This window comes from Trachemys scripta, chromosome 12 (assembly GCF_013100865.1).
Source record: "Trachemys scripta elegans isolate TJP31775 chromosome 12, CAS_Tse_1.0, whole genome shotgun sequence".
NCBI classification, from domain to species: domain Eukaryota; kingdom Metazoa; phylum Chordata; order Testudines; family Emydidae; genus Trachemys; species Trachemys scripta.
In genome coordinates, this window is record NC_048309.1 from 20,776,198 (window position 1) to 20,801,540 (window position 25,343).

Here is a 25,343-nt window from a genome sequence, read left to right on the forward strand (position 1 = left end):
AGACTGAGCTCCTGGAGTCGCTCACTATAAGGCATGTTTTCGAATCCTCTTAATAATTCTCAGGGCTCTTCTCTGAATGCTCTCCAATTTATCAACATCCTTCTTGAATTGTGGACACCAGAATGGACACAGTATTCCAGAAGGAGTCGCACCAGTGCCAAATACAGAGTTAAATAACCTCGAGTTCTACTCAGGATTCCCGTTTTTGCATCCCAGGTAGAGAAACTGAGGCCCTGAGAAATCAAGTAACTTGCTTCAGGTTACACTGCACATCAGTGGCAGAGGAGGAATTGAACCCAGGAATCTTGGCACAGAAGTTAGAGATATTGATAAGGAGTTAATGGATTAAGGCTATTTCAGAGCTGGTGAAAGGGGTTGCAGATCCTTACCAGAAAGAGAGGGTGTAGTCTCCCACGAAGGTTTCACTCTCTCGTACTAGGAAAGACCCATCAGGGGCGCCCGTCTCTATGCAGTACTCCATCAGCAGCCTCTCTGCTATGTGGCGCCCATCACGCCCAGCCCCCAGCTTGCCATGAAACCACTTCTCAGTCGAGTGAAGTTCAGTGCTGTTGCTCACCTGGCAGGGGGCAGAGATACATCTCCCACTTCACTGAGCACCAGCACTTCAGCTGAGCTCCCTGTGGAAGGGGCCTGCTGTTCTCAGAGGCAGAGGGCCTCCAGCTCTGGACCATGAGTGTTTGAATTCCCTTCCCCTTCCCACTAAAATAAAATCCCTTGGGACTCCAGTAATTTACATCCATTACTGTTCAGCATAGAATGTTCCAGGGCCCAGACCATCCCCAGGGTGGCATAAAAGTCATTAACCCCATTGTACAGATAGGGAAATTGAGGCACAGAGGGGTAAAGCAATAGCCTGATTTTCAGACATGCTGAGCACCTGCAGCTCCTGCTGAAATCAACGCTCAGAACAGCTGCTCAGACAATCAGGCCACATAGCATAGGCAAGGCCCTGAGAAAAAAATCAAGGACTTTTTTTGGGGGGCGGGGGGCCGAGAAGGGGGATGTAATTCCTGGCAGCACCATGGGTAAAGTAGTCAATTTCACAGAACTTGCCCGGCCCCTGAGTCGCCCCTGCACTGCTGCGATTTTTCACACAGCGAGGAGGTGGAAGCAGGCATCTGCACACACCGATCTCTTGCTTGGGGTTGCTCAGAGCACACGGCAGGGCCACGTCGGAGCAGCAGTTTCGACATGGGGGGGCTCCGTGGCTGGGTTTTAGCTGAGGCACAGTAGCCCGCACTGCTGCGGCGTGGAACACAGACTATTAGATCGGCATGTGCCGAGGCCTGCCGAGGCCATGGCTGCTCGTGCGCCAAGCAGCGGTAGCACTGGCAACTGTGCCTCTTGTAAAACCAACCGCTGAGTCCTCCCTCGCACAGCTACTCCGACGTGACGCTGCCATGCGCTGTGAGCTGCGCCGAGCACGAGGCCGACGTGTGTGGCTGCCCGCTTCCACTTCCCTGCGGTCAGAAAAGTCACGGTATTGGGCTAATTTCACGACTTCCGGGCAGTCCATGAAATGGAGATTTTCAAGGGGCATAGGCACCCCCTCTTTGAAAGCATCGCCCTCACCTCCTTTGGTTCCTCTTCATCCTCGTTTCCCTGGTGGCCGGTCGTCTCCTCAGAGTAATAGATCTTGCTGCTGGTCAGGACAAAGTAGTGCGGATTCCATTCCTGCAGGGAAAGACAGAAAGATCTGTACAGGGAATTCATCCAAACAGCACCCAGCAGATCTTATACCACCTTTGGATGGATTTTCAGCCCTGTGGTTGGTGGGGCTGGGGGGTAGCGAGGGAAACTGATTGGTGAATTTTAAGGCTCATGTAAGACAATGATCAATGGCACTGATAAAAGGTACATGCCAGCCAAGCTTCCAAGACACCACCAGCTCAACTACACTCTGCTAATTCAACTCAAGAGATACTCTTGAGCAGAGACTTTCAATAGCATCAAAGCGTGGGGTAGCTTGGTGATGCAAACTGATGCTCATGCGGGATCAGACTGAGAACTCTCAGCACACTTTTACAGGATACTGTCAACGGGAAATCTAGTTAAAAAAATAAAAGTTCAGAGTAGATTCAGGTTCCACACTAGACCCGGAGTCACCCAGGCAATTTCTGTTGTTTCACCCTGGCACCTCCCTCCTTTTCAAAACATGCGTGAGAAAGATCCATGCAAAAAACAAGGGAAATTGACTGGAGAAAACACCGTCAAAAGCACACAGTAAAACTGAAACAACAGAAGTGCTCAGACCCATAAGAATCAGACTGTTTAGTCAGGTGCCTGAATATGAATTTAGACGTACCCAAGTCTGTAAACTCTGGACTTAATTTATAACTTACTGCAATAATGGAACCTGGTCTATTAAACAAGGCACTTTCGGTGTCACATAATCAGAGGAGTGAGAAAACCCCTAAGTAATTTACACTATCTCCCTTCCCAGGCAGGATGGCTCTCTACCATGCACATGCTAATGATTTTCCCAGCAGCGTTATTGTTAGTTTACAAGATCAAATTGGCTTAATAATCCCCAGGAAACGATCTCTAGGTAACCTGAAGGAAGTGGATGAGGTGGCAGCCGCAGAAAGAAACATACGTGATTGATGGGATCTTCCAGGTAGAGGATCCCATTCTTTATGGAGTTGCTGATATCATTCTCCGAATACATTACAGACGTCGGCAACTCTTCATAAGCACTGCCCTCCGCCAGCTTCTTGTGCTGCAGAATGAGACACTCGGATCAAATACCCTAAAGGAAGCAGCGGTCCCAGAAGAGACCATATTCACCTGTTATGCTCCGATCTGAGCAACCTTAACGTTCTTCAGCTCTATTGCAAGGGGTACCCCCTAGATCATAATTATGGATAAAAGATCCCCCTCCACGCTGCAGAGAAGGGTCAAGAAATTCAGTGATGCCAAAAACTCCACTGTGCACTTTGTACTGCGGTGGTAGCTAGGAGATTCAGTCATAGACCAGTACTCCACTGTGCTAGGGGGCTCCACAAACACATAGCAAAACCAGGTCTTGTCCTTAAGTGCTTCCAATCTATGTCCCTACCAGATGCATGGTGGCTCTTGGAAGAATCCTTTAGAATTTATAATCGAGATTATGTGACAGTACCATCTTGGCCAACATGCCAGGGATTGAACCAGGGACCCTCCAGCCATTAAAACATGAGCTGGCCACAGCTGGTTCTAAAGCTCCGTAGATTCCTCTGTGGCTTAGCGCTGCAGGAGATCCGTAACACACACTCGCCAGTGGGTTAGAATTAAACCAATGTGGTTCTAAAGAAATGACTCCAAAAGACTAATCGAAGGAGATTCTGTCTGCGGGTTGCTTGAATTTCAGAGCACAGGATATTTAAAAACAACAATCTATACATTTCCCAGGTGGCCACCAGGGGGCAATAAGACAGAGGAGTTAGAGGCTCTCCCCAGTTCTGTTTAGTTTTCAGCTCCATGCCCCCTCCCAACCTTAGAGCATCCTGCATTTCCAGCAGAATAGAAAGTATTCTCTGCCAGTGCAAGGTGCCATGGTAACCAGACGGTGCTGGAGTAGACAGTGAAGCAGATCAAGGAGACCCACAGTACAAATATCAGATCATTGGTGACAAGGGGGGAAAAAAATCTAAGGATGGATCTTGAATCCAAAGCACCCTGAACTTTGGGGAAATTAGTATGTGGATCCAGATCGGATCTTCTCTGGTTCCTCTAGGAAAAACCAACCGAATTCAACCTTCTTGGGAAATGGGCCCAAATAAAATCAACATGCACTGTCCCTTTAAGGTTCAAATCACTGATGAGCCCTTCCAATGCCTAGGTGAACATTCCTTTCATCCCAACTCCACTCCCTACTTTCCTTTGCAGTAGAGACACCAGCTACAAAGGAAATTTTACCTTAATGAGAATCTTCCTCTTCAGCTGGTTCGGGGAGGGGAGCCCGTCAGCAGATATGTCCACCGGCTTGGTCAAAAGCATGTCCCCAAAAACCTTCTTAAAATTCTGAGCCATGTTCCTCTGCTGAGCAATACTGCAATGATCTTCAATAGACAGGACGACAGGATATCTGGTAGGTGAAGAAGCAGGGGGGAATAAAGGGGTTAAATAACAGAGTGGTGATTGGGGGAAGGTCAACATTTTTGTAACTGCATGAATTAATTACTAGCACCAACTTGCAGGAATTTACCAGTTGCCGACTAGACAACTCTACAAGTTACTCTCCACAGAATCTGGTTTCAGCTTCTTTGCATCCCCTGGACATTCTAGATTTCACTCTCTTCCCCACCAAGATGAACACAAGTTTCTGCCCAATGGCTCAGTAGAGTCCATCTGTACATTCCAATTCAGGACTGGGCTGAGAGGGGGATCAGAGACACCTATCAAAAAACTGCAGGGTGCTTCCCAGTTTAATTTAACCTAACAAAAATTTGCCTCCTCACCAACTCAGAGAAGGACAATGACTTCCATGTAGGAACCAAACAGACTACAAATATGGCATATGTAGTTATAATACACAACACAAAACAGGCACTTTGGTGCCTCCTGCTGATCATGGCCCTCTTGTGGAGAAACAATCACATCTGTGCCATTGGTAGGGCAGGAGCCCATGGTCAGAGGTTGTCCCCTCGTTGCTGGACCAGTTTAGCAAGAAGAACTTCAGTATCTGATCATCTGTGTACCGTCCATGTGTGCATAAGGGTCACATAAAAACCATCATGGACCAAAGTTGTACATGAGTACAAAGAGGAAAATAAGCCCTTGGCTGCAATATCAAAGGACACTAACTAAGGCTATAAGCATCACTTGTCCCAGAAAATCCCAGGCTACCAGAGAAATTACATTTAGTAATTTAGTTAGACACATTCGCCAGCAGGGATCCTAGTTTTCAGTGATTAAAAAAAAAAAAATTCTCCAATGAAAAACCATAAAAACCCGCATTTTCCCACGATTAAAATACAACACTAAACTTTAGTTTCCTTAGCCACAATATACATAGGTATCAATTGAACACAACATTTTATTGATATGTTTACAACTTTTAAGCAAGTTCGAAGCCTACCAGTGCCATCAATCATTGTAATAAAATACAATTAATAGAATGATCCAAAGACAGTGCATTGTTTCTTTACTGTTATCGGGGGCACTGCTCTTTCAGCATCTTGTTTTCGTTTCTTTTCATTCAGTTTCTGTTTAGTGCTTTCCAGGTGTTCTACAACTGTCTGCCTTCTAATGTGATCTACAGCCTTGCTGCATACAGTGCAGACCAGCACATTACCATCAACATGAAAGTTGTCCTTGCCAAACTCAGTGACACGGTCTTTAGGGGGAACTTTTAAAGTTTTCGGCTTCTTTTCTTAACTTTAATTACTCATGTCTGGAGGCCAAGTGAAATTTGAGATGCACTAAAACATGAACCCTTATGCACCATTGAGTAGCCTCTATATGCAGGGAGCAGTTTATTGGAGTAGGTTTAGCTATGTAAATTTAAAGCACATTGAAAAAGCAACCACAACAGGGGAGGTCGTGCACATTGAATAAGTGACACTGGTACTCTCAGTAACATTTAGCTACTAGTTAATATATGTTTTTACTTTTTCACAAAATGTAAAAACTGAAGAGTCTCTGTAAAAATGCAAATTCTGTGCTTTTCCATGGCAAATGGATTTCTAGGAGCCCTGTTTATCAGCAAGGACACAAGTCAGATTTATCAAGTAGAGTCACCAAGTTCAAACCTAGAGAGAAGTTAGGCCCTACATTTTCAGAAGTGTTACTAATTCTGGGTGCCCAGCTGATACTCCCCCACCCCTGCACCACCAGATTTAGAGTTTGCCAAGCACTTACAAATCCTATGGACTTCAGCCAGAGATGGGGGCTCACAGCTCCTCTGAGTATCTGGACCGAAAGTGTCTCCAGTTGGGCACCCAAAATTAATGGACATTTGAAAATTCAGGCATAAATACCATGCTCAGCATCACAAAGTGAGCCCATGGGAGAGCCAGGGACAGAACTCCCAAGACCTTGACCAAATGAGGACATTCTTTACTGGTGAAATCACCCCCGTGCAGAGGGGGCAACAGTGCTTAATTTGTGCCACGGCTTGGCAGTTCATAGCCCCGGCACCTTTGGGCCTGGCAGTTCATAGCCCCGGCACCTCTGGGCTTGGCACATCAGTTATGAAAGTAAAAAAATTGCTTGAGCCCCTGTACCTAACAAATTAAACACTGAGGGGAGGTGCGGGGCTGGGGGCAAGCAAAAGGCCCGCATGTGCCACTTCACGCCCACTTAAACCCTGCATGGAGGCTTCGGGTGTGTCCTTTGCACAAACATGAGTTTCACTCTAGCTGAATTAGAATCAGACCCAGGAGGATTCTGCCTTTTGCACACCTGTTCTACTTACTCAGAGGTCATGAAGGCATGTTCCTTGATGGTCATCAAGACGTCAGAGAATTTGATTTTGGTGGTTAAGGTGTGTCCATGGTAAATCACGGGCATCCCATCGGGGCCGTCCCAGCAATCCACTGAAACAGAACCCAATGGGAAACTTAATCAAATCCAGTGATGCAAACAGGACGTCAGCGCAAAATGGGTCAAACCGAGCTAGCTCTGCAGGGGAATCCATATTGGATGGGAAAAGGAGAGAGGTGAAAATCAAGGATCTTTCTGAGAAAACAATGACTTTAACAAGTACCAGATGGTCCAACAAACAAAATCTCCTGAACCCTTTCAGTGCGAGGGCACATGCAACCATAGCATTATGCTGGGCATTGCAAGAGTGTCAAAATGCAGCACGACAGGACAATAACAGTGCTAACAGCACTTCAGTGGCACCTTCTATCTACTTCCATGGACTGAATCTCATAACAACCAAGAAAGTGAATCTCTTCATCTTACAGATGGGGAAACTGAGGCATGGAACCATGATGTGACTCACACAGCCAGTCAGCGTCAGAGGGAGATTAGACTTCAGGTCACCTGACGGAGCTGGTTGAAATTTTTTGACTGAAGATCTTTGAGTTAAAAAATGGTTTGGTTGAAATCAAAATATATTCCACAAAAACAGTGTAATTTTCACTAAATGTTCGATTTGCTGACAAACAGGATCCTCACTGAAAATGGTTTCATTTAAAAAAAAAATTTAAAAAAAAAAAAAAAAAAAAAAAAAGTGAAATTTTCTGTGAAAAATTCCAAAAGAAACAGCTTCATTAACATTTGTTGTGGAAATACAATTGGATTTTTTTAAATGAACACTGCCTTCAGGTTCCCACTCCCCTGCTCTAACCACTGCAGCAGGCTGCCTCCTGGAATGCAGCATAAGCATGTGAAGAGCTGACAGGCCAGACTGGTAAAAGTAGGGAACTGCCTAACTCCCACTGGTTGCCAAAGGGAGTTAGGAACCTACATGCCTTTAAAAATCTGCCCCAGAGTGTCAGGCTGTGGTGTTGTGGCATTAGGATGAGGTTCAAGTGGGTGGTAGTTCTATCGCCACCATTGTTATTTGGTCCCAGGAAAGAGAGGGGTGGGCTGTGACCCGCAGGCCAGGCACAGCACGGTGCAGGATGGAAAGATGGGGCCGTGCCCGCCCAAAATGGCCCACAGGCCAGCCTCCAGGGCACACTCTTTCTAAAGGCACTGACTCGCTCACCACACAGCAGGCCCCACTCAACAAAAGGAACCAAGAGCCTCAGATGAGGGCAGCACAAAATTCACGGCCATCGCTGAAGAAAAGGAGCCAGCCCCTGCTAGGTACTCACACTCAATGCAGCGGCATCCCATGCGCAGACAGCGCGCGTAGGCTTCCAAGGAGGACTCGCTGGAGAACTGATCCCCCGTCAGGTACCTTCCACGCAAAAGAAACACGCCATCAAAAAAAAGTAATTCGCTGCGGAAGGGAACACGGAGAGCTCTGCACGGGACATCACAGGAGCAAGGACTGGTGCAAGCCACAACCTGGCTTCGTGCTGCTAGAATATGACAGACACACTGTCCTCCTCTTCTACCCATCCTGTCTCTCGTGCTACCCACAGGAATGGATCGACCCACCCTCAGCCCTGTTGGGTTAAAACTCAATCTGCAGAGCTGTGCCCTTTCCTGCTGATGGCACCTGTGACTGTGGATAGACAGGGAAGCAAACCCAAGCTGCCGTCCGCTCTGTGAGACGCACAAAGCGCCAACAGCATTTGCCAGCTGGAGGACGTTCCATTTCCATGGTTCTAAGAGGGTTTTCCACACAGCAGCAATTCAAGTAGTCGATCTCACCCTTCCAGGCTTTTTCTTATGACCCTCTGGAGAGGCAGGGGAGGTCGATAATGCTGATGGTAAATAAAGCAATAGGACGACAGCCCAGGCTCTCAGACTGTAGCCAGCACAGAGGTGCTCCTGACCATGCACAGAATGAAACACTGCCAGAAGCCAGCAGTGGGGAGGCCTGGAGTACTGGGGAGGTGTCTCTGATGACCAGGGCCACAGACTGAAACCTGGGGAAACCTGGACCTGGGAAATCATCGTGCCACTGGAGTTGGCACAAAAGGGAGAATTTCAGTACTGCGTAATGGCGCAGGAGGCCTGCGAGGACGGATGCATGAGGGCTGGGGAGAGACACCTCTCCTCTGTCCTTACGTGTTATGCGAGGAGGAGATCCAGTAATGGGAGAGGGGATTGTTCATGTTCTCCGGGCACACCGCGTCCAGCTGCGAGTTCCAGATGCTGTTCTCTTTGGAGAAGAGGAAGGCAAGTATCTGCCCAAGAAGAAACGAAAAGGCGTCAAGGACAATTAAGGGCTTTACTTCGTGGGTTGTAATTGACGCAGAGGCAGATGCAAACCAGATCATCCTCACTACACGCAGTCACAAGGGCCAGGACAGTTCCTAAAGCAGTGCGGGCTGTACCTGGCCCCAGTGAAGCCAATGGCAGTCTGTCCATTGACTCCAGTGACAGCAAACTGATAAAGGGCCTGGCTCCAACCCCAGTGAAGTCAACGGGCAGACGGGGATGGGAGCTGGTTGTTTAAGGTCTCAATGCTGCAGGACTTTAAACATATTTACACACAGCCAGGGACATGAACCCTTATTTAATCTCTGTCAACGAATAGACTATATTACATGGCAAGATTATTATTAATAATCACCAAATAATTCAATTAAACAAATAATTCTCTACCCCAAGGGGTCTTCCTAACCTTGCAAGATCAGCACAACCAGACAGAGCCCCATGGAGCATTCTGGTGGGGAGCTCAAATGCCCAATGTTTGGTCCCAATCACAGGGAATTGGGACATTTAAATTCTCTCGTGCGGTAACAATCGAGTGCTAGCTATTCATCGGGATGATCACATGCAGCAATGCTATGCAAGAGAGACTTGGACCCTTCAAGCAGCATTACACATGGCAGAGGTAAGGGCACACTTCCTATAAAGAACACTAGATCAACTGACTATTCTGAGTCCTCCCTCAACCCCATTTTTTATACCAATAGCTTGCTCAGAGCCTCACCTCATCCAGAGAGAAATAAGGCTCTTCAATCTCTCTCAGGGGGTCTCTCAGAAAGTTAAACATGAACTCCTGAACCTGGAGGATGTCTGTAGCCCAGAGTTCCTGCAAACGTAGAGAGGGGAAAGGAAGAGTTTTGCTTTGTGTGAAATGAACATTTTCAGAAGCTTCCATTTAAAAACCACATTGAGTTCATTTAATTTGCTGATTTAAATTAAAAAGGGGTCTCAAGGGAAAAGGATCCAGGACTGGGAATTTAATTGTTAACACGAATCAAGTAAACTAACAGTAAGCCAACAGTGAACTCAACCAAAGAAACCCTCCCCGTTGTTTATTAGATCTTATGATCTTTAGGATTTCAGATATATTTCTCTCTGCTCATGCTGTCCTCTGCTACCGAAAAATGCTCCTCACCCAGATACACCTCCCTCCACACCCTGGGCCTAAGGCAACAGAAGCCAACCTGGTTCCTTTTTGTCAATTTCTCTCCTGGCACATCAGCATCTTTCATTAGGTCAGCCAGGGAGATCAGGTTAGTTAACTGCTGGCTGCAAAGTGGCAGCCAGAGAGGCACACGCGGGTCACTGCAAGGCGGGAGCTCCATGCTATGAAATATTAAGTATTCTCACTGTAGTTACAACCCATATCAACAATGAGGGCACATGGTTACTGCAGTCAGCTAGGTTCTCCAGTGCGTGCTCTAACTCACAGAGCCCCTGAGCATGAAGTTTAATTTGCACGATTGCATTAATGAGGGCAATAGTACAGTGGTGGGTGCCATTTATGAACCTAGATGGAGAGCGGTTGCACAGTCTGCAAAATACACAGCACATGTGTTAGCTTACTGCTTTAGAAGATGCACTTTCAAAAGAAAAGTCAGCGATAAAATCAATCAATTGCCTGTCAGACTCTGCTGGCAGTTGCACCACTCTCCTGAGCGGACAGGCAGAGACAAGCAGCGCTTCTGCTACCTTAACCCTTTTGACTGATCTAAAAGCCTAGACCAAACCCTCTTAATAGAATATCAGGGTTGGTAGGGACCTCAGAAGGTCATCTAGTCCAACCCCCTGCTCAAAGCAGGACCAATCCCCTGACAGATTTTTGCCCCAGATCCCTAAATGGCCCCCTCAGGGATTGAACTCACAACCCCGGGTTTAGTAGGCCAATGCTCAAACCACTGAGCTATCCCCCCATCTCCTTCATGGAACCTCCATGCGCCCCAAGTATTTGACTAGGATCTCCCCACACTACTTTCCCCTGCTCCCAGACCCGGATGGCCGGATGAGATGCCTTCTTAAGATGGTCAGTGCTCTTCCTTAACCAGCCCGCTGTTCCTGACAGGAAGTGTTGTGCTCCCAGGACTGCCTCCGGGGCAGAGCATGCCGTTACCCAAGCACCCAGCACCGCCAGATCAGAGTCACCCTTTGGACACTAGCTCCCTACAGATGGCCCGTATCAGAGGATAGCGGAGTCCCCTTCCTCCACTCTCGCTTGCCCTTTGGGGAGCTCACCATCTGATACTCCAGCAAGAACTTCTGGAACTCCAGCAGGGACACCTTGGAGTGCTCAAGTCTCTCTGCACACCTGGGGGAAGGACACAGAGAGAATCTACCATCAGTGATCTCATCGCTTCGCTGAATGGTCTCTGGGATCCATCGGAGATGTGAAGCCATTACAGATCAGGATGGCACATGCAAGTAACACACAACATCCCTCAGAGAGCAACACAGCAACCCCCACTGCCACCCCAGCACCAAGAAAAGAGAGAGACACTTTTGGTGGTGCACACACAAAAGAATCATGTCAGGGAGCAAAGAGAGAAGTGCTCCTCTCACCAGCCTCAGCCACCTGCTCCTGGACACTGCATTTGCCTGGGGCACCATGTTACAAGCAATACAGCACCAAGAGAGAGGCAGGCCAGAGAAGAGCAGCAAAATTAATCGGGGAGCTAGCGGGCTTGACTTGTAAGAAAAGATTAAAAGAGCACAGCTAAGGGATAACTAAAGACAAGGCGTGGTAACAGCCTACAAACAGATGAAGGATATAAACATCAAGGAGGGAGAGGAACTATTAGCAAGGCGGGGGGTAGAAGGAGGGGTGATGTGATGAAGTCAAGAAAAACGTTGGCTGACTATCAAGAATGTCCTCTGAGTGAAACATACTAGAGGCATCAGGACAGTGCATAGGACTTGCAGAACTAGGCTAGACAAGACACTAGAAATCCTGCACTGTCTTCTAGGACAGTGATTAGCTGAGCTGGTAGGTTTTTCCATCTCCAGCTTCCACAATTGCATTGAACTTCTGATTAGCCATAGCACAGATGCACATGGGCGAGTGAGGGCATGGTTTGCCAATGTACCTCCAGCACCATCTGGCTGGGATGACCTCTAGGGGTCAGAGGGGTGTTATTTACCAATGGCTAAGCCCCTTTGTTTTCAGTTTAAACCGTTTTTTACCAAAAAATTCCTGAGTTTACAAAAAGTATTATTCATTTTTTTCTGATTTTCACCCTAATTTTGTATCATTCAAATATAAATAAAATAACATGTTTTATTAGGAAAATACAATATATCACATGAGCTATATGTATTACAGTAATACATTAGTCTGTGTGTATATGCAAAGCTGCCTGTTGAAGTAAGGCTATGTATTAGTCTAGAAGATACACACAATAAACAAACAGGCAGGCACGCAAGCTCTGAAGTGTGTGCACATCTGAATGTACTGATGAATCTCATGCCCACCATGTACACATTTCAAGCTGTTAGCAGATAATGGTTTAAAGATTTGACACTAAAATGGGAAGAAAACAAAAATCTGTCTCAGACTACGTTTCAGAACACAAGGAAGTATTCAAAAGTTTAAAACAAAACAAAACAAAAAACAGGAGAAAAGGATGAAGTTGAGTGTATGTGCTGCAAATGGTGTGTCCCAATTATTAAATGTAAATATTTATAGGCTAATAGTTCTAAGTCTACAACAGCAAACTGTTCATTCAAAGGAAAAGTTTTATTTGGGGATTACAGATCTATTGTTTTCTTAAACTCCAAAGTGGCATTGTGTTTTGAGTTCTATTTTAGTTCTGCAGCAAACCTCATTGAATTCCACTCATCAAAGCATTCAGCTACTGAATACTTTTCCCCCGTCCTTCCGTCCACCAAAATAAACCCCGATATTTACCCAGAAAAATTAATAGTTTTTTGCACTGATTTTCACCTGTTTTTGTTGCTGTGGTTATAAACACTGACAAATTCTTGGAAAAAATTAAATAAAATAAAAACTGTAAACGAAGGGCCTTACCAATGGCCCACACAGTCCTTGGCTTCTCTGATGAGACTGTCGACACTGCAGGTGCGATTAGCATCAACTGTGGGGACAGCTTCTGAGATGTGGGCAGCTGTCCCCTAGAAACTGGATCAAGACCAAACTTAGTTCACACAGACCAAACAAACAGCCATCAGATGGCGCAACTTCTGGTTGCTACTGACCAGGGCTGGATTGTGTCTGGTGAGCTAGAGGCTCCAATACAAACCTCCTGAGCCCGGCGATTCTACAACAGAGATGCTGGTTTAGGACATGCGTAAGCACGAGCAGAATCTTCTCTGACAAGCAAGGTGCGCACAGGACGGCTCATGCTCCCACACAGCTGCCAACACGCACGTGCAATGAAAGTGTAAGGAAATAGCCTTCCACCCCCCACGCCCAAAGTGAGAGAGGCATTTACCTTTCCAGGAATGGGAGGTCCATCTGCAACAGAAGAAACACACACATCAGCCTTTCCATTTCCCTGGACATAGCTTCTTTACAAGACTAGACCTCAAACCCAGCAGGGCTAATACTGTGCGTCCCTGCATGGCGCTGGAACCTGGGATCCTTTGCTGACCTTCTCCAGTTGAATTTGGGTCTATGGTGCTTCAGAGGAAAGCCTGTGCTAAGCAGAGCTACTCAAGGTGAAAAGTTCCTTCTCTCCTACATACCAGCCCCCTCCAGTACTAGGCAGCATGCCTCTGTCAATTAGGCAGACGTCCCAACTTTCTTGGGACAATCTCACCGTTAGCCCAGGAGTCACTGGGCCTGTTCACCGTGGTCCTCCACCTTGTGCCATCATTTACACCAGTACAAAGTGAGTCAGTGGAGAATTTGGGTTTAGCAGCATTTTACATTCTCTTTGATCCAGGCCTGAAACACAAGGGGCAAGCTGGTGGGGAACCAGCCCCGCTGCATGTTGATGACTGGAGTAAGGGGCAGGGGCTCAGCCTACCTCTGACAGGTTCCACAGGGGCAAGGTGGCCATTCAGGTTCATCTGGGACTAATTAACTCACTGAGTAACTGGGAGGCAATTAATTAGGCAGGAAAGCACCTGGGCCTGATAAAAGGCAGCTTCTCCCAGTTGGGGTGAGCTAGAGACCAGGGACTCCAGGGGAGAGGAACAGCACAGAAGGGAAGCTCCCAAGGGGAGGGCTTCTCCGGGGAGCCTGGGGAGGAGGCTCACCAGGAAAGGAATCCTGATGCTGGGTGGAAGAGGCTCTGAAAGGGAAGTGCTACGAATGCTGCATCTCGGCAGAACTTGGCCCCATGGAAGCACTTCACCGTGCGCAGCAGAAGTCCTAGATCGGAGGGATTACAGGCTGTTCCAAGGAAGGGTTGTCACAGTTTGATCTCTGTGGGGACCCCGACCCAAGAGGAGAAGCCCTTCCCCAGCTGATGACGAGAGGCCCTGGCTCCAGAAGAAGCTCTGAGACCAAGAGGACCTTGCTGGTAAGGGAGCTGGACATAAGTGGGATTGATGGACCATGATTAACTCAGCCCTTCTCCCCTTCAGCTAGAAATGCTGAGGTGGGGGCCTATTTGTATAACGTGCCACCTTCGAATTTAAATAAACTAGACCCTTGACGGGGCACCATTCAACATACATGAGCCTCATTGGCCTCACTGAAGCCCATTAGGGGAAACTGAGGCAGACACACAAATGCAATGCTGCACCAGGCCGCCAGGGACGCTCCAGGGGTGAGGGTCCCCCATACACTGCCATTCCATCTTAGATGTATGGCAGAACAATGGTCTTCCTTGCTTCTTCCTGGATCCAAGTGCAATGATTAAGTGCAGCCGCTGGACCTGATCTCTCACCAGGATCTGCCCAGCTTTGTTAAACGTCCTTCAGACACAGCTAAGGCCCATGGACTAGCCCACAATGCTCAGATCTTATCAGCAGGAGAGAGATCAGGAACTTATAAGCTAATCACACCAAAGCGATAAGTTATCAACCTCTAAGCTTTGGAAGGGTCAAGGATGGGTCTGATCATCCCATTCGTATTTGAATGGGAGAAAAAACATGGTTGGAGGATGACAGAACCTCCAAAAAAGACAAAGGCCAGAGCTCTGGACACATCACTTCGGTTAACAGCCTCAAGGGAATAATCCCGATACGCAGCAGGTGAAGGCTACACCGTGAAACACTTGATTCACTGATGCCAGATTTGCCAATTGTCTGGCAATCCGTGGTAATCACTCGCACCGCGCTCGACATGGGGGGGAAGTCACAGCCCGCTAACCTCCAAATGTGCATTCTTTCCCTTCCATTACCTACGTTGCTCTCCCCCGAGCCCCCCCTGTGCACTGAGATGGGCCAGAATCCCAACCTCCAGGGGCTCTCTGCTAGTGGCAGCCAGCCTCATGCTGTGGCTAGTGTACGCAAAGCACAGGGGCACATTGGCCGGAGGGGCAACACATTAAAAACGGTAGGGAGGAGGGAGCAGAAATGCAAATGCATGAACCCTGCAGCCAAAAGGGGAACATCCAAAGGGTAGTTCTGCACTGGAAAGGAAACATTCCCTTGCCCCACTTAGGTGGTTGAATCAGTGGCCGGGGAAGGAGAAAGATGCAAGGCAAGGAGAGGGTAAGCAAAGGGATGCTCCCATAGCGAAGGAGAGACGGAGAAAAGGATGGAAGCATGCGGGACAGACACATCCTGGGCAGACGAGTGCAAAGAGGCAGAGGAGTTCATATATATATGTATGTGAAGTGCCAGAAACGCCAATGACCAAGTCACTCCAAACCATCTCCTCTCACGGCTGGCACGTTTCTTCCCCCCGCATCCTCAGTACAGAGAACTTGAGCCATCTCACCGTTTTCTGGGCATCATACATCAGGCTCCGGTAAAGCTGGGCGAACTGGCTGTACGTTATATCCCCGTTCCTCTGCTCCACATCCTGCAGCCAAGAGGAGCAGAAATATGACAGCGGCTGTGATCACCTGAGACACCACACCATTCGTGGCCTGGACAGCCCTCCCTGCACTGGGGCTTGCTGCAGAGGCACGGGGTCCCTGCAGGGAGGGCAAAGCGAATGCTTGGCCCAACTGTGCCCACTGCCCTTTCGTTCGTGCGCTGCAACCAGGAGGGCCACCGCGACGCCACACAGGGTCTAGAAACATGTTTCAGAAACCGATCTCTCAGATCTGGGTTTCTGCTGGCAAGCATCACCAAGGGCTGGGTCTCACCGATACCTCTGCCTGCAGAAGGCACAAGGTGTGAACTCTCTGATTGATGCAGAATACGTCTACTGCTGTAGCAGCATGCCAGACGCTCTGCCTCCAAGCTCACACCCTCCCCCACAGCTTACAAGCTGGAGCGGGAGGAGACTCAGATATTCTGCTCCCTGTGGGTGCCGGGAGATCTGCAAAGCAGAGTTCAGCGCAGTAAAAGCACTGCTGCTCCCAGGCGGGAGGCTACGGGGAGGGAAGCAGCAGTCTTCATAGGACATTCAAACCCCAGCGAGTGAGAAACAAATGGAGTCTTCACACATCAGCCATGCACTAAAGAGCAGGGCCATCTCGTGACTAGGGTAGGGGGCTGAGATTGCAGAACTCCTGGGTTCTATTCCCTGTCTCTGCCACCGACTTCTTGCGGCTGCAGGTAAGTCACTTTCACCTCCCCATGCCCCAGCTCCTCAAGCTACAAAATGGGGTTCATGCTGGCTTATTTCACAGTGGTCTTGTGAGGTGTAACAATTTCACGTGTGCTTTGAGATCCTCAGGTGGCATCGTTTAGAACTGCCTGCCAATCGCATGGGTGGCAGAGCCTGCAGGGGCGCAGTGGCCATGGGACAGGAGTGGATCAAGCTCCATCATCCCAGATGACCATTGCCCTGCCCCCACTAACGCAGCATGTTTGCAAGCTGCCCACGACCCGGCCATCCCTAGTTCCATGGTGACCTGACGCAGCCAACTGCCGGATCAGCTCAGTGTTTGCACAAGGCTGCAGGGTCAGGCAGCAGCCTGCTGGGCTGAACTTCTCTTCTCGTGCAGCGCTTCGGTCAGCCAGGACAGGATGTGTGACAGGCGGCATGGGTATGTGCACCCCCACCTCTGAGCATGGGAGCATCTCAGGGAGCAGGGACCACAAAAACTTGGGAAAGATCAGAGAGCAATAAACACCAGCTGGTGAGGAGGGGCCTAAGAAGGGTAGGACAGAAAATCGAACTGGCCACATAGGGGCCAAGAAGTGGCATGAACAGGGATTTGGCCCCAATTCATTCACTGCAAGAGGGCTGGGAAGCCTGGCACTCAGACGTGCACAGCGTTATAGTCACAGGTGAGGCTGGTTTAAAACCAGGCAAAAGGCTACCGCGGGTCCAGAGACAGGTGTTTAGCAAGGCAAGAGACCCTTTATCGCTTTGCTACACACCAGTCTCTGGATCCTTGGGTTTCGAGCCGGGGATAGGGAGAGGGATTGTGACCGGTCAGGGTAAAGCCCGAGCACTCACCGTTAATCTCTCCCGCAGGAACCGCATGTTTGGGACTCGGTAGTTGACCTGGGACAGCATGTTTTTCAAATCCTTTGCTGAAATCCTAGCTCAACAGAGGAAGGAGGGAAACACACAGTTAGAGACTCTGCTTTCATGGAATGAAGAGCCCAAACCTCAAAGCTCTGCCCATAAAGCAGAACGTTTGCATAGGGGAGCAAGGAGAAGTAACCATCCAAAATACCCCAAGCTGGCATCAATCATCTACACGTTAAAAACGGTAGGGAGGAGGGAGAGAAGTGCAAATGCATGAACCCTGCAGCCATAATAAGGGGAACATCCACAGGGTAGTTCTGCACTGGAACGGAAACATTCTCTTGCCCCACTTAGGTGATTGTATCAGTGGCCGGGAAAGGACAAAGATGCAAAGCAAGGAGAGGGTAAGCAAAGGGACGCTCCCATAGCGAAGGAGAGAGGGAGAAAAGGGTGGAAGCATGCGGGACAGACATGTCCTGGGCAGACGAGTGCCTGGCAGGAAACCGGGGACGGTCCTCAGGGTAGATTAAAGAGAAGATCCATAACCATATAAGCTTTCATGCCCACACAGTGCAGTGAGCCCCTAAAGCTGGAAACGGGATATGGAGTACTGAAGGGGCCATTGCAGGAGGCTGTATTGTTCCCTAGATTTGAATTACCTGGAGCTACTCAGAGAATTGAAGGCCAGAAGGGAGCATCACAATCATCTAGTCTGACCTCCTGCACATTGCAGGCCACAGAACCTCACCCACCCACTTCTGTAATAGACCCATAACCTCTGGCTGCATTACTGACGTCCTCGCATCATGATTTAAAGACTTCAAGTTACAGAGAATCCACCATTTACTCAAATTCAAACCAGCAAGTGACCCTTCCCCCACACTGCAGAAGCAGGCGAATAACCCCCAGGTCTCTGTCAATCTGACCTGCAGGAAAATTCCTTCTCAACCCCAAATATGGCGGCTAGTCTTCGAGCAATGGGTGAGACCCACCAGCCAGACACCTGGTAAAGAATTTTCTATAGTAACTCAGAGCCCTCCTTGGATAGTGTCTCATATCTGGGCATTGGAGATATTTGCTAATAGCAATCACGGATGGGCCATTCTAGACAACCTCATCATACCATCCACTCCATAAACTTATCAGTCTTGAAACAAGTTTACATATAAAATGATGGGGTCTAAATTAGCTGTTACCACTCAAGAAAGATCTTGGAGTCATTGTGGATAGTTCTCTGAAAACATCCACTTAAAGTGCAGTGGCAGTCAAAAAAGTGAACAGAATGTTGGGAATCATTAAGAAAGGGATAGATAATAAGACAGAAAATATCATATTGCCCCTATGTAAATCCATGGTATGCCCACATCTTGAATACTGCATGCAGATGTGGTTGCCCCATCTCAAAAAAAGATATATTGGAATTGGAAAAGGTTCAGAAAAGGGCAACAAAAATGATTAGGGGTATGGAATGGCTTCAGTATGAAGAGAGATTAATAAGACTTGGACTTTTCAGCTTGGAAAAGAGATGATTAAGGGGGGATATGAGAGAGGTTTATAAAATCATGACTGGTGTGGAGAAATAAGGAAGAGTTATTTACTCCTTCTCATAACACAAGAACTAGGGGTCACCAAATGAAATTAATAGGCAGCAGGTTTAAAACAAACAAAAAAAAATATTTCTTCACACAATGTACAATCAACCCTGTGGAACTCCTTGCCAGAGTATGTTGTGAAAGCCAAGACTATAACAGGGTTCAAAAAAGAACTAGATATGTTTATGGAGGATAGGTCCATCAATGGCTATTAGCCAAGATAGACAGGGATGGTGTCCCCTCACCTCTGTTTGCCAGAAGCTGGGAATGGGCGACAGGGGATGGATCACTTGATGATTACCTGTTATGTTCATTCCCTCTGAAGCACCTGGCATTGGCCACTGTTGGAAGACAGGATACTGGGCTAGACGGACCTTTGGTCTGACCCAATATGGCTGTTCTTACATTAGGGTTTTTTGCCCCCACTATTCCCCTTGGAAGGCTGTTCCAAAACATCACTCCTCTGATGGTTAGAAACCTTCATCTAATTTCAAGCCTAAACTTATTGATGGCCAATTTATACTCATTTGTTTTTGTGCCAACATTGGCCCTTAATTTAAACAACTCCTCTCCCTCCCTGGTGTTTATCTCTCTGATGTGTTTATAGAGAGCAATCCTATCTTCCCCCAGCCTTCATTTTGTTAGGCTAAATAAGCCAGGCTATTTAAGTCTCCTCTCATATGGTAGGTTCTCCAATCCTCAGATCATCCTAGTAGCCCTTCTCTGTATCTGTCCAGTATTCATCTTTCTTAAACATGGGAGACCAGAACTGCACACAGCATTCCAAATGAGGTCACACCAGTGCCTTGTACAATGGTATTAATGCTTCCCTATCTCCACTGGAATACCTCACCTGATGCATCCCAGGATTGCATTAGCCTTTTTCACAAACCTATCACACAGGTGGCTCACAGTCATCCTGTGATTGACCAACACACTCAGGTCTTTCTCCTCCTCTGCCATTTCCAATTGATAAGTCCCAAGGTTATAGCAAAAATTCTTGTTGTTATCCCCTAAGTGCATAACCTTACACTATTAAATTTCATCCCATGGGGCTATCAGGGTAATAGTACAGATGGGCAGGCTATGGTGGCTTCAGTAGGTTTGGATCACCGTGTCTTCTGATTCTGACGGGGCAGTGGCCTAGTGCCTAACAGAGACTAAGGACTAGACTAGCTGAGAGTTGAAGGAAACAGCCCAGTGAAATGAGTTGGGAAGGCTTGGGCCTATGAGCCAAGAGTATGTACGAACTGGTAGGTGTGGCATCAGCAAGCCAGCTGTGCACCACGCTCCCGCCTAGGTCAATGGAAGTCCCACACAAAGAAGGGCTTGCAGGGTTGGGCCTACAACTGCCCGTGCAATTACTCCAGGAACAACCTACCTGCCTCAGCCAAAAAGAAAAAAAACAAGCTAGCATTCAGTATTTGTCCTTCAGGCAATGCAAAGTCACAGTGTGATGATTCAAACCTCCCACTGAACCCGGGTGATCCCCGGGGGGAAGTGACTAGGCTGGGTGGCAACTCTAGAGAGAGAGACGGCACAAGTGGGCGTTGTGAACAGCACAAGCGGGAACTGCCAGAACACAGTTCGGTATCATTTTCCAGCTGAGTCTGATGACACTACTAGCAAGGAGACCCTGTTGGTCTGGGGGAGACCGGGCATGGACGCCCACAGAACAGTGATGTGCAGAGACAGCTTATGTCTGCCAGGAAGCCAGAAGGGAGGCCCGTGTGCCTCGTTCGCAGGCACCCTTCAGCACCAGGCCCAAAGCGTTGCTAACCTGGGAGCCGTCTACACAGCGGGGAGGACACACTTCTGTTCACAGGACAGAGAGAGAGAGTCAGATCATTCTGCAGAAAAAGGCAGCAGGCCCAACACACGGCCCCAGCCCTCCCCACCCTCCTCCTTCGAGCAGCCAAATAACTGCAGAGCCAGCGATGCGGAGTCACCCAGAAAGCTGGATCAATAACATCACCTCCCCTACCAGGAGAAAGTTAGTCCTAATGGCCGGTGCTTAATTTGTAATGAAAGAGATGCCAGGGCTCAAGCAATTAGGTGCAGGGGCTTAAGCAATTTTTTTACTTTCATAACTGATGCGGCCAGCCCAGAGGTGCCAGGCTATGAACTTCCAAGCCCAGAGGTGCCAGGCTATGAACTTCCAAGCCCAGAGGTGCTGGGGCTCTGAACTGCCAAGCCCTGGCACAAATTAAGCACGGGTAATCGCACAAACCCAGCTTCCTCTGGAAAGAGAGTGCGACAAAGATGGGGAACAAACGTATTTAATGGAGCTATGCAAGGTCTTGGGCAAGCCAGAGAGAAGGCCTGCACGCCCAGAACACAGCTACCAGGGCCTCGGGAGGCCCGGGATTCAGCGTGCATCTGAGGTGGTAGCACGGGGTCAGACAGGGAAGGGATTGCAAGGGAGCGCAGTGCCAAATGCTGGAGGATGGAGCACACACAGTGGCTGGATCAATGCCACCTGTGACTCCTATTTTGGGATCAGCCACAGGAAATGAATCACAATAGAGGAGCCACAGGATGGGGGAGGGTGGGGGGAGACAAGGGAGATTGTTCCTGTGTCATCATCCCGCCATTTGTTTGTCAGCTGCTTTTACCTTCCCTGCCATCCCCTCTGCGGGAAGCAGCGGGCCCTCTCCGTTCCCATCTGGGGATCCCCTGTGTTTTGCAGCTGTCCATCTTTGAGGCTCTGTATTGTGGCCAAGGTCTAGTCAGGATACCCTTTGGAGACTGTTGATGCAGATCCTTAAAGTGGCCGTAGGGGTCACTGTTGAGCACGGCAAGGTGCTCATCCATCTCCTCCTCCTCTCCTGCCTGCCCTGTGCAGAGCAGGGCACGTAGGGTTGCCAACTTTCTACTCGCACAAAACCAAACGCCCTTGCCGCGCCCCTGCCCCTCCTCAGAGGCCCCGCCCCCACTCACTCCAACCCCCCTCCCTCTGTCGCTCGCTCACCCCACCGTCACTCACTCATTCATTTTCACCAAGCTGGCTCAGGTGGTTGGAGTGCGGGAGGGAGTGAAGGCTCTGGGGTGGGGCCAGAAATGAGGGGTTCAGAATTCCAGAGGGAGCACCGGGCTGCGTTGTGTGTGTGGAGGTGTGAGGGTTCCAGCTGGGGGTACAAGAGGGGGCTCCAGGCTAGGGGGTGGAGCTGAGGCAGGGGGTTGGGGTGTGGGAGGGTAAGGGTAGGGACTCTGGGTGTGGGTTCTGGGGTAGGGCCGGATGTGAGGGATTTAGGGTGCGGGAGGGGGCTCCGGGCTGGGGCAGGGGATTGAGATGTGTGTGTGGGGTCCAGCTCCAGGCTCTGGTGTGGGACCAGGGATGAGGGATTTGGGGTGCAGGAAGGGGCTCCAGGCTGGGGCAGGGGGTTGGAACAGAGAGGGTGAGGGCTCTAGCTGGGGGTGTGGGCTCTGGGGCAGGGCTGGGGATGAGGGGTTTGGGGTGCGGGCTCCGGGCTGGGACTGAGGGGTTCGGAGGGTGGATGGGGGATCAGGGCTGGGACAGAAGTCTGAGGGCTCCAACTGGGGGTGCGGGTTCTGGGGTGGGGTGAGGATGAGGGGTTTGGGGTGCGGGAGAGGGCTCCAGGCTGGGACCGAAGGGTTCGTAGAGCAGGATGGGGATCAGGGCACAGGGTTGGGACATAGGAGGGGGACAGGGGTGCAGGCTCCAGGCGGCCCTTACCGGAGGCAGCTCCCAGAAGCAGCGGCATGTCCCCACTCTGGCTCCTAGACAAAGGTGCGGCCAAGCAGCTCTGCGCATTTCCCCGTCCACAGGCGCTGCCCCCTGCAGCTCCCATTGGCTGCGGTTCCCAGCCAATGGGAGTTGTGGAGCTGGCACTAGGGACAGGGGCACTGTGCGGAGCCTCCTGTCTGCCTTTATACCTAGGAGCTGGAAGGGGGACATGCCACTGCTTCCAGGAGCTGCAGGGAGCCTGGCTTAGCCCCACTGCGCCACCAGTTGGACTTTTAACAGCCCGGTCAGCAGTGCTGACTGGAGCTGCCAGGGTCCCTTTTTGACCGGGCATTCCAGTCAAAAACCGGACACCTGGCTACCTTAAGGGCACGACTTGTGCTAGGGGATCCCTTGCCACCAGCTCAGCATTGAACCACATTGCTCCAACCAGGGTGTGACTTTCCCTGCAGAGCTTTCTCCACAAGCATCCCAGCCCACCCATCACATCACATGCTTGTTGCATCCTAGGTCCAAGAAACAGGGACAATCAGCTGGCCTCACTCAGAAAAGCAAGAGGAAGAGGGGAGGAATGGGACATCCAGCAGAACACCTAAGAATGAAGTCGCAGGAAGCAGCTGTCACATGCTAGAACCATGACCCAAAGCCATCGGATTACAGGACAGACCACAAAGAAGGTGAGCCCCGACCTGCCGCTCCCCATTAGCGCTAATACATGATGTGCACTTTATGAAGAGATGTGTGCATGGGATGGGGAGGGTGTAAGAAAAAACCTATCCCTATGTAGCAGTGGCATTAGCCTTCACCTCTAGCAACAAGGGTTCCAGCTCCCAAGGGGACATGAACCTGGTTCTCACTCACAGGGGGCATCCTGTCTCTATCTTTCAACAAGACACCACTTCATTTCTAAAGCAAGGCGAAGGGCTGGAAGCACCTGGGATTGAGTGGGTCAGGACTGAGGGGCAGATCTGGGTGTGTGGGGCCCAGGACTGGACCAGTAAGAGACACAGCAGTTGAGGAAGAAGGGGCAGGGGCAGAGCTAGGAGACTAGGCACCAGGACCGGAGCATCAGGAGGTGCTGTGGTCACAAGTGAGATGCATCAACGGGACAGGGCCAGTGGGTGGTGTTACAGGACTGCAGGGTACATTGGCAGAGCTATTCTGGGGAAGCTTTCAGAGCTCCAGCTCCTACCATGTGGGACTCTAGCCAGGGCTCTTACACCCTCACTTTCATATACAATAAATACACCCACATGGGAAAGACTAAAGTTTATCCAATTACTGTACCACAGGCACTGAGCCAGGCAGCTCTCTTACTTGGGAGAGAGATAAGATCTGAAACCCACCAGTCAGAGGCGGAGACAAGCTCTTCATAGATCTTTAAATATTTGCTCTAACTGGCACAGTCTGTCTTTTTCCAGCCTCCCCACTCTCATTTTCCATGATGCATGCATGAGAAACAGATGATGTGTGTATGTGTTTGCTTTCCACTCCCTCCCCACTATATATATATATACATACACACACACACCCACCGTGCACCCTGCCAATGGAGAACTTAGCAGAAATTTCTCCCCGCCACGAGGGCCCTCTGCATAGCCAGAGACTCCCAAAGAGCTCACAGAGAGAGAGAGGACAAGAGACACAGCACACTCAGCATGAATCCCCGCCTGTTATAATCCATGGCAGCTGGGAGCCAGCCCACATGCCTATACAACAAACTCTAATTCTCTGAGCAGGCCATTCTCAGAGCCCAGGGAAGAACCCAGCTGTCTTGACCCCCAGGACTGGGATGATAAACAGGCATGGTAAGGACTGTGTCACAAGATACTTATCAACCTCACTCCCCCGCCCCCAAGCACTAGTCATCAGTCACTAGATCACACGTGGACTTGGTGCTACAGCACTGCCCATGCTCTCAGATCCTTGTGCAAGCCAGCCTTGGTGAGGTCCTTGGGAGCAAAGGCAAACAGCTCTGGGAAACAAGCCAGAAGTCTGAGCCCACCTGCAGACAGCCAAACTGGCCCCTTTTAAAACTGGGGCTTGGAAGCCACGGCTGGCCCCTGCCCACCCACCTCCTGCAGCCACTGGGACTTGGAAGTGACCAGTTCAGCGAGACACACTCACAGCTCAAACTGTAGGCCCAGATTGCCCCCATGTTGGGAAAAGCCTGCGCAGGGGGTAGGGGACTCCAAGAGGTTTCATTTGCATTATTCCCCCAGTATGCAGAGAGGGCAGGAGAGTCAAATCTCCAAGCCAGCATGCCTTGGGGATCAACAAGAGGTTGGTGCCATCCTTGTTTCCTCACTGGCTCCAGTGCTGCTTCTCCCCCCGCCCATCCCCCCAGCTCCATGCCAGGATGCAGTCCCAGCACCTGGCCTGCAACTTTCCCTCAGCAGGGATAGGAGGGGGAAGAGCAGTAATATGGAGGAGGTGGTGTGCCTTGAAGTTCATACTGACTTCTCACACTCCCAGCCTCACAGAAGGGCTTCAACAGGCCCCCAGGAAAGGGGGAAAGTGAGCCAGCACTCCCTGCACCCTCAGAACTGGGGATCCGTAGGGCCTTTGACCCCCTTCTGCTCACAAAGGGCCACACCGATTACAGCTGGAGAGGTCTAGCAGCCCATGGCTGTTATTGCAGATATAAGAACAGGAGTACTTGTGGCACCTTAGAGACTAACAAATTTATTAGAGCATAAGCTTTCGTGGACTACAGCCCACTTCTTCGAAAGCTTATGCTCTAATAAATTTTTTAGTCTCT

The 25,343-nt window shown here is 49.6% G+C and overlaps 1 protein-coding gene across 5 annotated transcripts in view; it reads right to left on the reverse strand.

The window, feature by feature from the left end:
• Window positions 1-25,343, reverse strand: part of PLCG1 (phospholipase C gamma 1) — a 98,247-nt gene that overhangs the window by 22,620 nt on the left and 50,284 nt on the right. For all 5 annotated transcript variants that reach the window (XM_034787325.1, XM_034787329.1, XM_034787326.1 and 2 more), the window contains 12 exons: window positions 17,270-17,354; window positions 15,632-15,715; window positions 13,230-13,252; window positions 11,017-11,089; window positions 9,509-9,610; window positions 8,638-8,756; window positions 7,773-7,858; window positions 6,419-6,539; window positions 3,919-4,087; window positions 2,618-2,740; window positions 1,594-1,695; window positions 390-577 (listed from right to left, as the gene is read on the reverse strand). In XM_034787325.1, the coding sequence (XP_034643216.1) occupies window positions 390-577; window positions 1,594-1,695; window positions 2,618-2,740; window positions 3,919-4,087; window positions 6,419-6,539; window positions 7,773-7,858; window positions 8,638-8,756; window positions 9,509-9,610; window positions 11,017-11,089; window positions 13,230-13,252; window positions 15,632-15,715; window positions 17,270-17,354 (1,275 nt within the window). The remainder of the gene's footprint in view (window positions 1-389; window positions 578-1,593; window positions 1,696-2,617; window positions 2,741-3,918; window positions 4,088-6,418; window positions 6,540-7,772; window positions 7,859-8,637; window positions 8,757-9,508; window positions 9,611-11,016; window positions 11,090-13,229; window positions 13,253-15,631; window positions 15,716-17,269; window positions 17,355-25,343) is intronic.